Raw genomic sequence first — 18,656 nt, 5'->3', positions numbered from 1 at the left:
CAAAATCGGAGAGAAAAGGCAATCGACGACTAATCCATTCCATACTATGACGACAAAAAAAAAGCAGCCTTCGGTAATTTTTTTGTTTTGTTTGCAAAGCTAAATTGGTCAGACAAATAAGCGGAGGCCTTCAGCAAGTCTATGTCACGTCACTACGTCAGCACAGACACCCCTGGCACCTGGATCCGGAAAGCTGTTTAATAAGAGGATAGACATGCGTATTAGATTAGATTGGTGTTAGTAGATAGAATATATATCTAGATACGTGCTGTGCGTTAATAAATATTCGTTAAATCAACATAGACAATATATGAGCAGCAGCTCTGCCCTAATTACAAGGGATAAACAAATATTGGTATTAGTGATTAAATGTAAATGAAATATTCAGTCTGTGGGACCTGAGTAGAGAAAATACGAGTATAAAAAGCCGGCTTTTTCTCTGGACTTATCATCACAATTCGTCCTATATCAGTTGCAGCGATAACCCAAAATGTTCCAGAAATTTTTTGTAAGTATTAATTTCCACAATAACTAAATTAGTTCAATCTCTTCTTCAAATCTCTTGAAAATGTTGTGTTTTTGTTGTTTTTTCGGTTACATTTTTAAAGCTCTTTGCTTGCGTCTTGGCTGTGATGGCCGTCGTCTACACCAACTCGGCACCCACTGAAGATGAACCCGCTAATTCCGACGAGCCGGGAGACCAGTTCTTGTTCTACTGTCGCTGGTTCAGTAAGTTACCACGCTCTTCGTTTAAAAATAAGTTATAAATGACGCTGGAGACAACAATCAAGGCTTGACGAAATCTATAAATCTCAACGCTTTGGAAACGACTAATGGAATTATGTTTGTTATAGCTTCTTGCAGCAACAGCACCCAGTGCTCGAGCAATCTGATCTACAAGACCTGCAACGGTGGCCGTTGCTGTAGAGGTTAAACATAATGAGGTGTAACCTAGTAACGAAAGCTTTCTGACACGGACCACTTTTAAGAAAACCGATATATTTTTCGAGTTTCTAATTATACCCATTTCCTTTTACATCCCAAGTTTTATTAATTGAGTTCTATCAAGAGTTGTCATGTCCATCTCTTTTGTATGAATCTCAGTTAAGCAAAAAATAAATACCATTTTCAATTTCAAAATTCATCTTCGTTCTACATAATAGCTGGCTTCTTTTACCAACGAAGGGGTGCCAATGTGGTGACAGGTCCCTCTTGGTAAAGAAATTTTGGTGTTTATAAAGTTAAAATATTTTTGAATTTGATCCACATACACACAAAGTTGTGAGGTACAAAACAAGCCTGATCTACAGTCTTTTTTCAAAGGAGTTAACTAATGAACCCTAACTGAGTAAACCAAAACTGACAAGAGAAAACAGTCCCAAACGCCATAGCTCAAGAATAATCGTATTCTGTACTATTTAGGCGTAACGATTAATAATCAACGCCATCAAATAGTTAAAAAAGGAAGAATAGAAATACTTTTATCCTAACTTCAAGCCAGGGAAATACGGCCAGGCATCTGGCATCCATCCCCCATAATATGCTTCAACCATTCCATATCCCATTTGCAGAAAAGTTGAATCCATCTGGTCGGGATAGGAAAAGGCCAAAAAGGGTGTCCTGGTGAATACACCTACAGTCACGTGGGTGTACAGTGTACACGAGGACAATTAAAGAAAGATTAAAGAAAGGGGAAGAAGAGAGACGAAATTCGATCGACATGACGACATACGTAGTTTCTCCAGTCAAACTGGATGCTTTTTATCTAAATAAAAATTTTAGAAATGGGTTACGAAAAATATTGAAAGAAACAATAACAAGCAAGGAAATGTTGAAAATGAGACAGCTAGGGTCCTAATATAACTCCTAATTGCTAATAAATGGAATGATTGAATGCTTCCATGTAATACATTGCATTGATTCATTTGTCTGATTTGTCTGAATCCTTCTGTCCGTCTGATTATTCTGCATAATACATTCAAACATAGCAGGTCGCAGGAATACAAAAGTAACACAAATGAGATTATCCTAGCAATCAGTGAGATTGTTTGTTGATGACAAGTCAATACCAGCGCAAGAAAAACTTTCATATATTGTGTTGTCCTGACAGTTGAATCAGCTCAGGCCTCAGATCTGACGAATGGATAGGTAACATCTTATTAGTGCAAACAAACTGTCATATGTAGCTATCAACAAGGGGGCTGGGGCTGGGGCTTATACATGCTAAATCACCTAAATGCTAGTCAGGAACCTCCGTGTCAGGAACTAATATTTCCAAAATTTTGAACAGGATTAACTCTTCTATTTGAGCTTTCATAAATCATTCCATTTGAATTCTTACTTTTAATTACCTGCCAAACAGCATGGAGAGCCGACAGGAGTTTTTACACGACGACCACATTTTGTAATTTTATTTGGTATTTTTCGTGCAGCCACCGAGCCACGAAAGCAGTCAAGCAGACGAAAATAACTAACGGTTACGCAAGTGTTGAAAATATAACCACAGCTTCCAGATTTTAATATCAACGCGCATTTTTCTTGGTAAAAATGTAAATAATATTCTTCCCAAAATAATTTGAAATTCGAATCTTTTTTTCTTTATCATTTACCGTCATTTGTGTAAAGATTTATTGAGTCCGATGCGTCATCAAATTTAATTAGCTGATGCTGTTTATTGGCTGACAGTCAATAAATGAGGAAATAATTAGTCAACAGCATGTATATAATTTGCAACTCGTCATTAATCTAGCCACCGTTCGAATAACTCAATGCATACATTGGCACACATGCTGCTTCTGATGCTGCTTATTAATTATCCAACTAACTAAACAAACTTGCTAACTAAATAATATTTTGAGAAATGTTGGAAATTACTTTTCTACCAATATAATTAATCTGACTCATTTTTTTTTATGGTTGGTTCAACACTAGTGTTGTAAATAACGATAGCATAATTTGCCCAATTTGCCGGGAAAGTAAACATTTCTGGACACGAATATGGACTGTCAAGGTGATGCGTTCGTGCATTATTCACACTGGCATTGCAAAACTACGCCGGCCTTTAGTTCCATTTCACTTTTTCGTTCTCAATAATAGAGCGTAGCTTTGATTTTCATGCTGTATAACGTTTAGAGCGAGTGCAACAGTAGTTTTGTGTGGTGAAACTGTGAAAGTGTATTTCTATTTGAAGCTCGTAACGAACAACAAATGCATTGAAACACCCGCTATTATTATTATTACCTCATTTAATTATTTAATTAAAAGGATCGAGACATATGCTAATATAAGTGAAAAAACTAAGAATTATAAATTTCATAAGGAGAAATTTCGACTTGAAGTTGTTTCGAGGATTTACAAGCAGCATTGCTTGTTGCCAAAGAGGTTAGCGCGGCAGGTCTTGTAGATCAGATTGCTGGAACAGTCGGTGCTATTCGTGCAGGATGCTGTTTTTTGGGACATTGAAAATTAAGTAGTGAATTTGTAATAAGGGGAATCCAATAAAGGACAACTTACAAAAAGGTTTGCAGAAGGTTTCGTCATTTTCGCCCTCTTCGGTGGGTAGAGAGTTGGTGTAGACGATGGCCATCACAGCCAAGACGCAGGCAAGGAGCTAATTAAAAATTAAACCGGAAACAATAAAATAAAAGCTTTGTCTTTCGAATATAATGAACAACATAGGATTTAATATTATGAAGTTACTTACAAAGAATTTCTTGAACATTTTCGGATGGTGTTGATTTCGTTGTTAAGCGAAGGTGCTGTATGTTCAGTTATAGGCAGAGGCTGCCCTTTATATAGTGCCTTAATATTGACTTTCGCCTATATATTTCATTATTGTGTTGGAAAGCTTGGTCATTTGAGGCACAGATGCGCCCTACTTATGTAGGTCTATACTTCTATGGCCATGTATTCTATTAGTCTCTGTTGACACAAGGCACAATTGCTTGTAAGTAAATAGCCTGAATAATTATTTGATGATGCTGTACAATTAAAGTCTATATGTAGGTTACTCGGGCTAGTCAATATAGGCTTGTTGTCATCGCCTATGCTAGGACACATCTGCTTTAATTCGATGGGAAACCCCTAGAAACTGGTATGCTTACAGATGGGACTGTTTAAACTAGCTGGCAGCAGATGTAATCGAACCACCGCATCCGTCAATTTCATTGGCTGCTCAAATTAGGTCAAATTATGAACATAACAACTCTTTCAACCAAGCTGCAACAATCCAACCGTCGGATTTCCAAATAATTCCTGTACACATTGCAGTCCATTTCTTTCGTTGCTAAACACTCGTTTTATTTAATGCGTAACTGTACACAGGCGATATAAATGGGGTTGCGGTTCGTCAACATGATTACGTATAGGTATAATACTATCAAAGTTTGTCATAAAATATAAAGTCGTCTATAGTTATAGACAGTTGAGATAAAATCACATAGGATGTTTGATATAAGGAACGACCGTGAACATTTCATCCAATCCGGATGTGTATCCGCGCCATCCGGTTGATTGGCTTTTTAGGCTTTTCTGTACTGCTGCTGGAGGCAGCCAGTTGATTGAGGTATCCTTCGCCTTCCGGTAGTTTAATAGTCATTCCATTATATCGAATACCGTTGTGACTTTGCGCTGTTTGATCGGCTCCTTTTAAGTAAAAATATTTTAGTTAATAATTCTCATCTTGGCAATTATAAATTTTTTTTAAAAATTCAATTACTTTTAAAGCGAATCGACAAGGGAGAACTTCCAGGTAGTTCAGCATTCAGATTTCCAAATGTTAGACGGTCATTCACGGACTCGGTTGCAGGGTTGTTGGTCATTTCGGTCGGCCGGGAAGCGACACCGTAAACAGACACCAAAAGAACTGCCTGAAAATGCCAATGCAATTGTGTTAAAGTTTTTAAAGTTAAATAAAAATAAATTATTAAATTAAAACTAACCAAAATGTGAAGACGAGTCATTCAAATGCGTTTTCCTACGGTACAACTTCTTTCCTTTTGTCAGTTGTTGATTGTCGGTGAGATGAAAGACTGATGCCGAATTAAAACTCTTCCTCCCAGTTTTATATCAAAAGCCCGTGTATGGTATTACAGCCATGAAGCCTTGAAGCGCTGGTATTATAAATGTAAACCGGTTCTGGCTAATCGCTGTAGTGCCGATCACCTGAAAATGGGAATACCCTGATCCCGGCAGCACCGGAAGACATGGAATGTTGGGGTCTTTCCAGACTGCCGTTTTTCCTTGGAATTCTTAAATTAGCCATTAGACGTGGATTATATAGAAAGCCCTACATTTTCTTGTCGAGTCCGTCGAATCAATCAAAACCCACAAGCAGGAGAAACGCATAATATCTGATAGTATCGCGGCCCCTTCACAACAAGATATAATGGGATTTCCCTATTTCGTCATTTCTACGAATGCGCATTTGCAACATTGCGTGATTGTATCCTTGTAGATGGTAGAGCCTCCATTATGTCTACATGGAAAATTATTCTTTTTGATTTTTTCCCGTGACATAATAATAAAAGACGTAATGTTACAGAAATATCTTATATTACACCAGTTGGAGGTTTTTCTTTTTTTTTGTATTTCGACGGAGTCAGTTCCACATAAGTCTCTCTACCTGATGTAGTAGCTTTTCCAGACTAATCACGACACTTACGGTGCAACTTGGATGGCGACTTCCGCGGCCGTGAATAATTCAGCGCATTATTTCTGGTGGTGGTGCAATAATCCTTGTCCTCCATAAGACCCAACAGTCGGAAATAACAGTGTCCTTCCGCTTCAGCACTCGGCTGAAAACCACCAAACTTCTAGCTGTATACTGCGTAGGCGCTTTCGTCAAAATTAAGAACAAAACAAAATTAGATTTCGAGTGAAACATACAACAGGTGAAAACTGGTTTGTTGTTTTGTTTGATTCCTATCGCCATTCACAGCAGTTGTTAGTTCTATGACTCAGCGCAACCTCGTGACGTGGCGACATGTCAGTTTCACGGCATCCCTCATCAACTTTGACTTAGTTATGCGTGCGTGAAGTTAAAGAGTCCAATCAGTGCGCGAATCAAACCGAACAGCACGACACACGATGGCAACCAATGTGCCAAAAAAATACGAAACCATCCACCTTTTACGTAAGGTATAAACTATCAGATTGCTTTGTCTTTTTTAATATTTATGCTGTCACGAAATAATAATTGAAGTTCCATTTCCTTTTAATCAACAAACTGAACTTCATGAATACAGAACACTATACGAGCTCGGTACATTTGTGGGAGGTAGGCCTGATTGAACATTAATGTTACATTACTCGAATTCATGTCGTTGACATTTTTTTAACGTTATATCTTTATCGCTTTAATTTTATTTTTGTGTGCACAATGTACCCTGAGAAGCTGGCTACTTTCCCCGTATTTTTAAAATATTTTTAAAAAGTTTAATGGCATCATCCGCCCAGCACCAAATGGAAATTTAGCATTTCTGAAATTGTTCTCGATTTGTTTCTCGTCGCAACGTTTCCCTAGCGACTGTTGAGGTAACAAAAAGTTTCTTCTACTTCTCGATTTGGCATATATAGCGGAGCTGGCCGCCGTCAACTACACTGTTGCATATGTCTTGCACAATCGAGACTGTAATTTGTAAAACATTCGCATCATTCACAGAAGAATGAAGGGACTCCGCGTGATTCTTGTTATCGGTCGTGACGGGACTCGTTTCCAGTTATTTGACTTCGATCGAAGGAAAACATTTGCCCCGGGTGCCCCCTGTCAAGAATTCAATTTATTTCTAATTTACGACCAACCTAAAATAAATATAGCATGTGCAACTTTTTTCAATACCAACAAATCAACAATTCATAATTTACGCAAAACTAGAGCTTTTTAGTATATATTCGAATAAAAGCATGTTATGGTTGAAGCTAGGAGAAATGTAAATACTAAAAGATACTAAAAACTAGGCCACCACTATACAGGGTTTCCTCAGCTAATCGTGATTGGGGATAAAGACTCTTATTTTCATTATGGGAATCTATTCGATTAGTGTTTTTTTTTCTCGTCTTCTAAATAACTGGAATTCAAAAGTAATTTAACTCTGCTTCGCTGTATACGGATGAAACTATTTGGCAACAAATTCTAAAGAAATATATAATAAATAAAATATCTAATACTGGCCATGTGTTTCAGCAATGTGCGATAATAGGATCCAATCAATATGGATATAAATGAAGCATCTTTTCGGAGTTCAGCAACACACAAAGTTTAATTTAACGGAATTCAAGTTTTACGGAACTTTCAAGCCGACGACGTTCAACTTTCACAACAAAAAGAAGCTTCCAAGTTATAAGAGAAAAAAATCAAGAAATAAAAGTGAACAGTCCGTAAAACCCATTAAAAAAAAGAAAGAAATATTGACCAGTTTGAGTTATCCAATCAATGATAAGGTGACAGCTTCATCCTCGGGAAACTGGGCTCTTTTCTCCGCATTCGGCACGTACCTACGGCCGTCGAATCTCTCAAAATGAAACCAAATTTTATTATGCGCGATGGGAACAGCCGCAGGAAGGAGCTCCAAGGTTTCTTTAAGATAACAAAACAAAAAAAGATATTTGAATGGTTATAATTCTTAGTGGTCCAGAAACGCATAATTGGTTACCTTCAGGAACGTTTAATTGAAATTGGGGGTTATCTGCATCACTATCAACCATCAAGATATGATAGTGCGGCTGATCTTGGCTGGGAATGACTTTCTTTGTTCGGGAACAAGCTTCGTCTTCATCAACTTCCTCATGGTCCGAATCATCATCGCTTGTCACATTGGACTTCCATTCTTTCGATTCTTGGAACTTCACATTCCATGAAACAATAACGCAAGGCTTCCTAAAGTTTCTTCTCCATTTTTTGTAATTGCAGATCACAACGAGACCAACTGAAAATTTTAACGAAGACGGCCGATGATGAACGGTTTTCTGAAGAAGACAAAACAATAATGAAAGGGAAAACTTTGTACATTTAAGATATAACCTCACCGCTGCAGCGATTTCAGCTTTTTGTTCGTTGAGCTTACTGATACATTCCTCTAACATTTTCGATGGACTCCGAGAAAATAAATCACCAATAAAAGGTTTATATTCTGGTGACTGAAAATAATTCTACAAATACAACAACAAGAATTAATCGTATGAATTTGTTTATACAGTAGGTGGATAAAGGATATCATACTTGAAGTAGTTGGATTGCATCGTCTAATTGGATGCCCAAACCGATACTGTGTTCTGCGTACCACGTGATTATGTTTGGGTTTTGGGGCGACATGGAGCACTTCAATCGTACATAGAATAACAAATCGTCTCTCATAAAGTCCCGCCCATATTCATCATATTGGCTCCACATGAAATCCGTTAAATGGTCTAGCATTTGAAGCAAAACCGAGTCGACCGACTGGGCTCCAATATAATTCTGGTCACAATAATCCGCCTTACAAACGCCCATTTTCCTAGCCACTTCCTGATAGATGGCACACAAAACTTCTGGGCAACCTTCCTTTCTTTCAAACGCCTTCAAAGTATGGAGAAAGAAAAATATAAATAAATAACATTAGACCTTGATCAGCATTGCATTTTAGCCAAATTGATGAAGTTGTAAGGCATACCTTTTGAAAATTACAATAGAGATAGTAATCAGAATTATAACAATTTTGAAGTTTTTTAAAACCCAATTCATTGAACATAACTTGGTTTATGGAATCCAAAATTTTAAGACTTTTCTTCTTTGGCTCATCATCAGTGCTAGCACACGATACTTTTCCCACTTCCAATTCCAGAAGTTGTTTCACTCTATCAGTTATTTTTTCAATGGAGTTTTCCAGTTCTTTCAAAGAAGTTTGTCCTTTTCCATGTTCCAATGTTGACCACTGTGATATAAGTGCAACTCCCTCAAACAGAGACTTTCGAGATTCTGGTTGGGCCATAAAATCTCTCCACTTTTTGTCCAGTATAGAGATCCTCACTTTGTTTAATACATCTCTGGCATAGTGATATGTGGTTTCATTTTCTCTTCTAAAGAAAATCAAATTTTGGTTATGTTTAAATTTCTAATAAATTACATGAATTAATTGATAGTCACATTTTCTTGTCATAGATGATTTCTTCAAGTTCATTCTGCACATATTCAGGAATGGGATATGACCCCGCAATCAACTCGTTGATCACAATGAGGGGAGATTGACCCAATGGATAAGCTACAGAGGACATGTTTTGAACAGCTTTTTGGACTTCTTTTGCTTTCTTCGATCTCATAGTTGTCCACTCAAACCAAACATTTTCATAGCTATTGGGAGTCTGCGAAAGAAAATTGCCCCACCTAAGGTGCAACAGTTTTTAATTGTAAAAAGAACGCAAAAACATTAATAGTTTAATAACCTTTTAATGAACTTGAGCCTCCATAGCTCATCTGATTCTCGAATAATATTGTATAAAGGCCGACAGGAAACCATAAGACTTTGCAAGTCAGATATGGAAATAGTATCCAGTGAAAAGATGTAACATATTAAAACTTCGTTAGACAAAGTAAGAAGACTCATTTTTTAAAATCTGAATCTATTTTTCAACCTGAAATACACAATGCCTGTTTAATGTGTACGTTCAAATATCTAAGTACGAAACGGACGAACGTTCGCTCCGTTTAGAAATTTAACTACTGATTTGGATTTAGAAAAATCATCGCCAGGGTGCCAAATTTTCACAAAAAAAATACTAGATAAAAAAATGAATAAACAAATAAAAAAGCGCAAAAACAGGCAAAAACTAAAAAAAAAATGTTCGCGAAATGTGGTGAAATTAAAAAAATATTACAAAAATAGCATTTATTATGATTGAGATCTATGGCTCTTTCATGGTATTGGAATTTCGAAGTTTGGACTTAGGAACTTGTTTGGAAGATTGGAACTAGGAGTAGGATGGGAATGGAAGTTTGGAACAATTTGATGGAAAGTTGGAGTAGGGCTAGAATTAATTCGAATCAATTTGAATTCAATTCAACTTGAATTGAGGTGACGACGTCGTCACCCTATCTGTACAGATATAGGATAGGACTCCATAAATTAGACATTACAACATTGGTTTAAATGAAGTTTTCAATTGAGCATCAAAACAATGCTATACGGCAGAATTTTATCACATGTCGTAAAGAGTTAATTGGCTTTTCTTCGGTCGGTAGGCCTCCCTCGTTAAACACTTGTCGATCGGCTTCAAATACCGCTGGGTACTAATTTGAGAATAGAGTCCTGTTTCACGCATTGTTTGGAGCCTATTTAAATAGTCGGATCGGTGAGAAATTTGTTTTTAATCCTTTCAGTGTTATATCTGATTCATTGAAATTTGGAGTTTAGGGATTATTTATTGTCCTGTTGAAAGATTCATGGAACTGCATCAAGCCGGACTGATTGACTTTTGGATTCAAAAGGAAGTGCAGAATAACAGAAATGCCAATCATTGTTTGAACGTGGCAGGGAAGAAGTTGCAGCAGAAAAAGTCGCCATCATTCAACAACCAAAAGTGAATCAATTTGAAAAATTTTAGCGGTGCATTTTACGTCTTGATTGCAGGTTATTTCATTTCTCTCCTCTGTTTCGTCTGTGAAAATGTCGTAATTAGACTCAAAAGGCTTTCGTGTGACGTCGTACGCACATAACTCGTCGCGCAGAAACAGTTTAAGTAAATGTGATTAAACAATTAGACGGTGTTGTAAATGTATTAGAACCTCCATCAATCCTGACACCTGCCCTTCACCTTTAATTTGTCAATGAAAGCAATCATTAGAATGTAATTGTTTCAATTGAGACTCCACCCTCCTTTGAATAAATTGGTTAAAGTTTTAAAGAGGCAACATTTTAGAGAAGTTGATTCCGGGTAGATCAGATAAGTTATCGCACGAAACGGGTCTGTTGGACCTGGACGTAGAGAACAGCAGAGATATGAAAAACAAAACAATTAATTATCAATCTAAAAAAATAATAATTTAATTAAAGCATTGCGTAAATTTACCCTTCGGGAGCGAGGAAGGCCTTGGGTTGGACTCGTGTGATGGTGCCGTCGCTGTTGTCGCAAATGATACGCGCCAAAGAAACTTTTTGAATTTCCACCACTTGATCTGTTGATACAAAAAGCAAATGACGGGTATAATAATTCGCTGGATAATAAAAATATCGGATATGTTTTTACTTGAACTGAATCCGGTAGTTCCGTCAACGTTGTGGTCGTAGAAGAAGCGGTCCGTTCGCCTCAAATTCAAAAATTGCGCCGCGAAAATGCCAGCAAATGTGGGGCCCAGTGCGGCATTGGGCAGAGGCTTTTCTGCGAGTCCAGCGACGTACAAGTCAACGTCGTCCACCGATTTGTACACGCGGATCTCATTGCAGCAACAGCCTAGACGCAGTAATTAAGCAACAATTAAAAAGATACAGCAACCGTAAAATAAAAATTTAAGGTTAATGCCCTTCAACATTAAAGGGGTATTTAATTGCTTACTTCTTCTGGTATGAGTGGGAGTAGTTCGTCGAAATTCGATGGCACATTATTGCGATCGAAATAACTTAGCATTTTGGTGTATGAAGGAAGACCGTGGTCTCTACCTCGTTGAATGTTTAACGATATCAAATCAAATGGCTCTGCTTTCGGCCTGTGAAAATAATACGACATCATTTTCTAATCTGTAACTTACAAAACAAAAAAATATGCTGATTGGTTTGGTGTTTCGTTATTTACTTGACAATTTGGGTTTTTAAATCATCTTGCAGACTGGACTTGACAGTCTGCACAGGCGTCTGAAGGAGACCATGTAGAGCCTGATCCATGAAACCGGTTTTCAAGGCAGGAGGCAAATATTCTAGTGATGGCAGCTCCACCCTCAAATCAAATTTGAGGCCTCTGTCGACCTTGTTAACGTCTTCTTCCACTATTCTACAAGCAAAAGCAATGTTACTTTATTTTTTAAAATTCGGTAATTGCGTCACGGAACTAGAGGCCTATACATATTAAATTACACCTTAAATCACAACAGATGTACTTATAACATTTATACATACCTTATGAGGCTTCTTAGCTGAGAGTGGCCTCCGCGGAAGGCAGCCGTTGAGAATTCGGTAAATATCGCCGGATTGCCACTTTTCAAATAACCATTCTTCGGGCACATTATCCGGGCTGCCAGTGCGGGACCTATCAATAGAAATTTGATGCAATTTGAAATTATTATTACAACACAACCAGGAAACTAAATTTGCTTTTAAAAAAAGAATTATCGATTATTAGGACAAAACAAAAGTGGACATTAAGTTTAGTAAGAGGACCTATCATGACGGGAAGGTATTCGTTGTAGGTGATGTGTTGCATCAGAGCAATCAGAATACGCCGAGCGTGTTGATAGTAAAATTCGTCCGCCTTTCCCGGAGCTGCCCTGTACAAGTTTTCGGCGATGCGGTTGTGCTCCCGAAGCCAAACGGTATGCAAGAGAGTCAGCAATGGATGTTGATTCACCCGGAAATCACCTGTGAATGAGAAGAAAAACCGTCAAATTAAAATGAAAACGGTAGATAACGTTCAATAATATAAACAGACCCGCTTTGTAGGATAAGTAAGAACTGTTACCCAAAGGCAACATTTGGCGTCCGTTGCTGTCCACGGACGTCTTCAGCCGTCCTCTACCCGACGTCGTGTCTCGTAACTCATTTGCTTTTTCAATTGTGCTCCCGTACACATGAGAAGCATCAATCCAGTGCGTCACACTATTAATCTGCGTTTCAATTACCAGCAAATGAATTCCCTTCTATTAAATTTTGATTTAGAAGAATTAATACTTGCGATCGCATTCCAGGAGAAGTCCCGTCCAAATTGTTTCCATACGCCGACCGGATGAAATTCATGCAGGTCAATCGACTGCTGCCCAGTAGACTGTAAATCGGATCGTCACTGCGAATGGCAATGGGAAGACATTCAGGATGCCCGTCTTCGATTGTTGTCGAGCAGCAGTCGTAGGAAGATCCGTCTCCTATTTTCCCGCAAGGTTTTGAATTAATGCGCAATCTCAAACTGCTGATTTATTCTCCCCGAAATATCTCAATTTACTTTGAGAGAACGACGGAGTATGGCTCAGATCATGGCCGAGGAATTGGCCCCACTGAATCGACAGAAGAGTGGCTTTGGGATGAATAAGAAATGCGTCGTCGCTGTTCAAAACGGTGGCAGAGACGAGACGAGCGCTTGGCAATTCGCTTCCGGTTAATTGGCTTTTTCGGATTGTCTCTACACCTGTATTTCATTCAATGATGCGGTTATCATAGTCACGCTATAGTAATTCACTCAACAAGAGAATGACATTTCTATGATTAATCATGAGGTTAAATAATTAGATCATGATGATTTAGAGTTTACTAACCGTCGTTGTAGAATTGGTTGGAATTTAATAATCGATTGAAAATGGTGCCAGCTTTTCCGTATTGTGCTTGCTCCTTACTGTTGCAAGTTCCATCGATAGACCGAAACTTTGAATTGAAATCGCATAATGGCATTGAAGTCGATTGAGGCTTTTGGCGAACGCTCAACAGACGATCGATATCTCCGATTTTGTCAGGCGAGACTCTTAACCTTTTCACAACAATTTTCAATTTTAATTCATTCATTAATATAGCTCGGCTTTATTTATTTATTAGTGCGCAACTGCATCTATTTTATATCAATTGGGTTTTACTCGTCAATAAAAATGATTATACATCGTCTATAATGGTATTTACACTCACTTTTGGCTTAGGTGTTTCCGGGCCATCAAATAAACGGCAGCTTCTTTTGACTGGGCTATCGCTTCCCGCATATACCTGGGATATCCGCTGAAAGTGCGATTCTGTTTGAAAATCTGCTCTTCCAGTCGATCCCATTTTTCCACGTAGTTTTGGCCAATGCGTAGAGCTTCTTGAAGCTCTTCTTCTGGAATTGCTGCAATTGTCTCCGGTTTCATGCGTGGTGATGACGACTCAGATTCCAATCGTTTGACCAGTGTTTCAAAGAAGCTTATGCCTAGTAAGTATCGATGTTTAAATGATTCGTCATAAACTTATAATTGTTTAGCATTATAACATACCTTCGGAGTCGTTGGAAAAAGCGTCTGACTTTTAATGGCCATAAATAAACGTACAAAATAATAGTGAATTAAAACATATCCTAAAAGAAATAACTATAGCTGTGAAACCTCAAGAGAGATTCCCATATAGCTATTACGGATACATATGGCGGGAAAAGAATTGAAATTAAGATTTTTACTCACATGAGAATTGTCTTGCCGAGTTCCAAGTTGTGAAGAATCTTCTTCATTAGCGAGGCAAAACAATAGGGGAGCTGAAAATGCCAATAGAATAAACATGGCTGAAAAATGGCGTACAACGAAGAGAGCCATGAAGTCACTATGCTTGTTCCTTCTTGACTGTTTGGAACCGTTTCCGTGTGTGAGAATATATACCCCACATAGAAGAAATATAGAACTCAATAATGCCAAAGTGTCGGGAGTTCATGCATCTATCATATCAATAATCGAAGAGCTATATCGATAATAGACTGTAGCAGGTCGTTGGCTTTTGTTACATCTGTGCTAGACAGAAGAAATACAATCACTTTTATGTAGCCTAGATAGAGTTAATTGCACCATTTCGTTGGAAGAGATCTACTGACGTGTGGACTGTTTCGACAATACGTATGCACTATGCAGCTATAGAAAATTTCCAGGTGCCCCCTGTCAAGAATTCAATTTATTTCTAATTTACGACCAACCTAAATAAATATAGCATGTGCAACTTTTTTCAATACAAACAAATCAACAATTCATAATTTAAGCAAAACTAGAGCTTTTTACTTTTAGTATATATTCGAATAAAAGCATGTTATGCTTGAAGCTAGGGGAAATGTAAATACTAAAAGGTACTAAAAACTAGGCCGCCACTATACAGGGTTTCCTCAGCTAATCGTGATTGCGGATGAAGACTCTTATTTTCATTATGGGAATCTATTCGATTACAGTGTTTTTTTTTGTCTTCTAAATAACTGGAATTCAAAAGTAATTGAACTCTGCTTCGCTGTATACGGATGAAACTATTTGGCAACAAATTCTAACGAAATATATAATGAATAAAATATCTAATACTGGCTATGTGTTTCAGGAATGTGCGATAATAGAATCCAATCAATATGGATATTAATGAAGCAACTTTTCGGAGTTCTGCAACACACAAAGTTTAATTTAACGGAATTCAAGTTTTACGGAACTTTCAAGCCGACGACGTTCAACTTTCACAACAAAAAGAAGCTTCCAAGTTATAAGAGAAAAAATAATCAGAAATAAAAGTGAACGGTCCGTAAAACCCATTAAAAAAGAAAGAAATATTGACCAGTTTGAGTTATCCAATCAATGATAAGGTGACTGCTTCATCCTCTGGAAACTGGGCTCTTTTCTCCGCATTCGGCAAGTACCTACGGCCGTCGAATCTCTCAAAATGAAACCAAATTTTATCATGCCCGATGGGAACAGCCGCAGGAAGGAGCTCCAAGGTTTCTTTAGGAAAACAAAACAAAAAAAGATATTTGGATGGTTATTTGATATTAATTCTTATTGATCCAGAAACGCATAATTGGTTACCTTCAGGAACGTTTAATTGAAATTGGGGGTTATCTTCATCACTATCAACCATCAAGATATGATAGTGCGGCTGATCTTGGCTGGGAATGACTTTCTTTGTTCGGGAACAAGCTTCGTCTTCATCAACTATCACATCGTCCAAATCTTCTTCGTCCGAATTATAACGATCATCATCGCTTGTCACCTTGCAAATCCATTCATTCGATTCTTGGAACTTCACATTCCAAGACACAATAACGCAAGGCTTCCTAAAGTTTCTTCCCCATTTTTTGTAATTGCAAATCACAACGAGACCAACTGAAAATTTTAACGAGGACGGCCGATGATGAACAGTTTTCTGAAAAAGACAAAACACTAATGAAAGGGAAAACTTTGCACATTCAAGATGTAACCTCACCGCTGCAGCGATTTCAGCTTTTTGTTCGTTGAGCTTACTGATGCATTTCTCTAACATTTTCGATGGACTCCGATAATATAAATCACCAATAAAAGGTCCATATTCTAGAGACTGAAATTAATTTTACAAATACAACAACAAGAATTAATCATATGAATTTGTTTATACAGTAGGTGGATATCATACTTGAAGTAGTTGGATTGCATCGTCTAATTGGATGCCCAAGTCGATACAGTCTTTTGCGTAGCGCGTGATTATGTTTGGGTCTTGGGGCGACATGGAGCACTCCAATCGTATATAGAATGGCAAATCGTTTTTCACCCTTTCCAGCCCAAAATCATCAAATTGGTGCCCCCTAAAATACGTTAAAACGTTTTGCATTTCAAACAAAACAGAGTCGACTGACGCTGCTGGTTGTTCTCTGAGGGATGGATACAAACTTGACGGGTTTAAATACCCTCCAGGAATGACGTCAATATAAATACTATCGTCCTCTGACCTAACGAAAGGAAACCAAAGAATCTTACAATGTTAAACCGTAAAGCAATAGTTTATGCTGTTACCCGGCTGAATCCTTCCATCTAAGAAGAAGCTTTGGAAAGTTCATCATGAAATCCCAGAGGCTATTTTCGTCTTCTCTATCATTCTGGTAACATAAAACCGCCTCACAAACAATGCCCATTTTCCTAGCCACTTCCTGATAGATGGCACACAAAACTGCTGGGCAACCTTCCTTTCTTTCAAACGCCTTCAAAGTATGGAGAAAGAAAAATATAAATAAATAACATTAGACCTTGATCAGCATTGCATTTTAGCCAAATTGATAAAGTTGCAAGGCATACCTGTCGAAAATTACAATAGAGATTGTAATCAGTATCAAAATCTGGAAATTTTTTAAAACCCAATTCATTGAACATAACTTGGTTTATGGAATCCAAAATGTTAAGATTGTTCTTCTTTAGCTCAACAGTGCTAGCACGTGATACCTTTCCCACATCCAATTCTAGCACTTGTTTCACCCTATCAGTTATTTCATCAATGGATATTTCCAGGTCTTTCAAACAAGTTTGTTGTTTTCCATGTTTCAATGTTGACCACTGTGATATAAGTGCAACTCCCTCAAACAGAGACTTTCGAGATTCTGGTTGGGCCATAAAATCTCTCCACTTTTTGTCCAGTATAGAGATCCTCACTTTGACTAATACATCTTTGGCATAGTGAAGTGTGGTTTTATTTTCTCTTCTAAAGAAATTCAAATTTTGGTTATGTTTAAATTTCTAATAAAGTACATGAATTAATTGATAGTCACATTTTCTTGTCATCGATGATTTCTTCAAGTTCATTCTGCACATATTCAGGAATGGGATATGACCCCGCAATCAACTCGTTGATCACAATGAGGGGAGATTGACCCAATGGATAAGCTACAGAGGACATGTTTTGAACAGCTTTTTGGACTTCTTTTGCTTTCTTTAATCTCATAGTTGTCCACTCAAACCAAACATTTTCACAGCTATTGGGAGTTTGCGAAAGAAAATTGCCCCACCTGTGCAACAGTTTTTAATTGTAAAAAGAAAGCAAAAACATTAATAGTTTAATAACCTTTGAATGAACTTGAGCCTCCATAGCTCATCTGATTCTCGAATAATATTGTATAAAGGCCGACAGGAAACCATAAGACTTTGCAAGTCAGATATGGAAATAGTGTCCAGTGAAAAGATGTAACATATCAAAACTTTTTTAGACAAAGAAAGAAGACTCATTTTTTTTTATCTGAATCTATTTTTCGTTACACAATGCCTGTTTAATGTGTACGTTAAAATTTCAAAGTACGAAACCACAGACTAAGAGGGACGAAACGGACGAACGTTCGATCGGTTTAGAAATTTAACTACCGATTCAGATTTTAGAAAAATCATCGCCAGGGGTGCCAAATCTTCAAAAACAAATACTAGATCAAAAAATGAATAAACAAATAAAAAACCACAAAAACAGGCAAAAAAGCAAAAACTAAATAAATGTTCGCGAAATGGGGTGAAATAAAAAATATATATTAAACAAATATAGCATTTTTCATGATTGGGATCTATTATGGCTCTTTCATCAGTTCATGCAGGGGTATGGAGAGGTGGCTCCCAATACTTGGTAAAAATGTCAGATGGTCAGATGGTCAGATGTATGTATGTGTCTTTTTTAAATATTTATGCTATCGCGAACAGACATCCGCGCAGAAACAGAAATGTCAGATTTATGGTGAAAAAGGGACTTCTCTTATTGGCGCGATTTTTAAAAATTCAACTTGTTAAATAATAGTTGAAGTTCCATTTCTTTTGAATCAACAGAATTGCTGATGAACTTCATAAATACGGCGAATACACTACGAGTTCGGTATTATTAGTGACAGACTGACGAGGTAATTGAACATTAATGTTCTGTACTTCTCGTATTATATTGCTGCTGTCGATTGTCGAAATTGTATGTAATGTTGCTTTTAGAAATCTTCGTCGTCACTCACAATTTTATCGTGATTTTGTGTCTTGTGTATTTTTGTTTACCCTGACAACCTTATACTATATATCCCCGTGTTTT

At 37.4% G+C, this 18,656-nt stretch overlaps 3 protein-coding genes and 2 long non-coding RNA genes across 8 annotated transcripts; 1 reads left to right on the top strand and 4 right to left on the bottom strand.

The window, feature by feature from the left end:
* Window positions 1-402: 402 nt before the first annotated feature.
* Window positions 403-1,140, top strand: LOC124209150. Its single transcript, XR_006880796.1, has 3 exons — window positions 403-508; window positions 609-729; window positions 855-1,140. It is a non-coding gene; the product is annotated as an uncharacterized LOC124209150 (long non-coding RNA).
* A 2,009-nt stretch (window positions 1,141-3,149) lies between these two features.
* On the bottom strand, window positions 3,150-3,832 carry LOC124209147. Its single transcript, XR_006880795.1, has 3 exons — window positions 3,704-3,832; window positions 3,514-3,610; window positions 3,150-3,443 (listed from the first exon to the last, which is right to left on the bottom strand). It is a non-coding gene; the product is annotated as an uncharacterized LOC124209147 (long non-coding RNA).
* Window positions 3,833-4,262: 430 nt separating this feature from the next.
* On the bottom strand, window positions 4,263-5,024 carry LOC124209146. Its single transcript, XM_046607026.1, has 3 exons — window positions 4,941-5,024; window positions 4,718-4,868; window positions 4,263-4,644 (listed from the first exon to the last, which is right to left on the bottom strand). Exons 1-3 carry the CDS (start codon window positions 4,959-4,961, stop codon window positions 4,475-4,477), a joined length of 342 nt encoding a protein of 113 aa, XP_046462982.1. The 5' UTR covers window positions 4,962-5,024; the 3' UTR covers window positions 4,263-4,474.
* A 2,216-nt stretch (window positions 5,025-7,240) lies between these two features.
* LOC124209144 (F-box only protein 21-like) lies at window positions 7,241-17,968 on the bottom strand. Of its 3 annotated transcripts, XM_046607021.1 has the most exons (8): window positions 17,670-17,968; window positions 17,377-17,613; window positions 16,910-17,309; window positions 16,631-16,815; window positions 16,254-16,566; window positions 16,068-16,178; window positions 15,671-16,007; window positions 15,252-15,586 (listed from the first exon to the last, which is right to left on the bottom strand). In XM_046607021.1, exons 1-8 carry the CDS (start codon window positions 17,828-17,830, stop codon window positions 15,432-15,434), a joined length of 1,899 nt encoding a protein of 632 aa, XP_046462977.1. In that variant the 5' UTR covers window positions 17,831-17,968; the 3' UTR covers window positions 15,252-15,431. The 3 variants fall into 3 exon arrangements, with proteins under 3 accessions (XP_046462979.1, XP_046462978.1, XP_046462977.1); XM_046607023.1 differs by lacking the exons at window positions 15,252-15,586; window positions 15,671-16,007; window positions 16,068-16,178; ... (2 more) ...; window positions 16,910-17,309; window positions 17,377-17,613 and adding exons at window positions 7,241-7,576; window positions 7,653-7,965; window positions 8,026-8,148; ... (1 more) ...; window positions 8,649-9,054; window positions 9,122-9,358 and having other exon boundaries at window positions 17,670-17,951; XM_046607022.1 differs by lacking the exons at window positions 15,252-15,586; window positions 15,671-16,007; window positions 16,068-16,178; ... (3 more) ...; window positions 17,377-17,613; window positions 17,670-17,968 and adding exons at window positions 7,241-7,576; window positions 7,653-7,965; window positions 8,026-8,148; ... (2 more) ...; window positions 9,122-9,358; window positions 9,418-9,701.
* Window positions 10,729-14,607, bottom strand: LOC124209145 (chorion peroxidase-like). Of its 2 annotated transcripts, none has more exons than XM_046607025.1 (13): window positions 14,309-14,607; window positions 14,126-14,153; window positions 13,788-14,061; window positions 13,427-13,635; window positions 13,117-13,299; window positions 12,849-13,039; window positions 12,640-12,784; window positions 12,081-12,539; window positions 11,761-11,955; window positions 11,524-11,674; window positions 11,218-11,421; window positions 11,041-11,146; window positions 10,729-10,946 (listed from the first exon to the last, which is right to left on the bottom strand). In XM_046607025.1, the coding sequence occupies exons 1-8, from the start codon at window positions 14,435-14,437 to the stop codon at window positions 12,247-12,249; spliced, it is 1,452 nt and encodes a 483-aa protein (XP_046462981.1). In that variant the 5' UTR covers window positions 14,438-14,607; the 3' UTR covers window positions 10,729-10,946; window positions 11,041-11,146; window positions 11,218-11,421; window positions 11,524-11,674; window positions 11,761-11,955; window positions 12,081-12,246. The 2 variants fall into 2 exon arrangements, with proteins under 2 accessions (XP_046462981.1, XP_046462980.1); XM_046607024.1 differs by having other exon boundaries at window positions 12,610-12,784; window positions 14,309-14,604.
* Window positions 17,969-18,656: the final 688 nt, after the last annotated feature.

This window comes from Daphnia pulex, chromosome 12 (assembly GCF_021134715.1).
Source record: "Daphnia pulex isolate KAP4 chromosome 12, ASM2113471v1".
NCBI classification, from domain to species: Eukaryota; Metazoa; Arthropoda; class Branchiopoda; order Diplostraca; family Daphniidae; genus Daphnia; species Daphnia pulex.
Note: the sequence above shows the minus strand (reverse complement) of the source record. Positions and strands in the feature narration are given on the sequence as shown.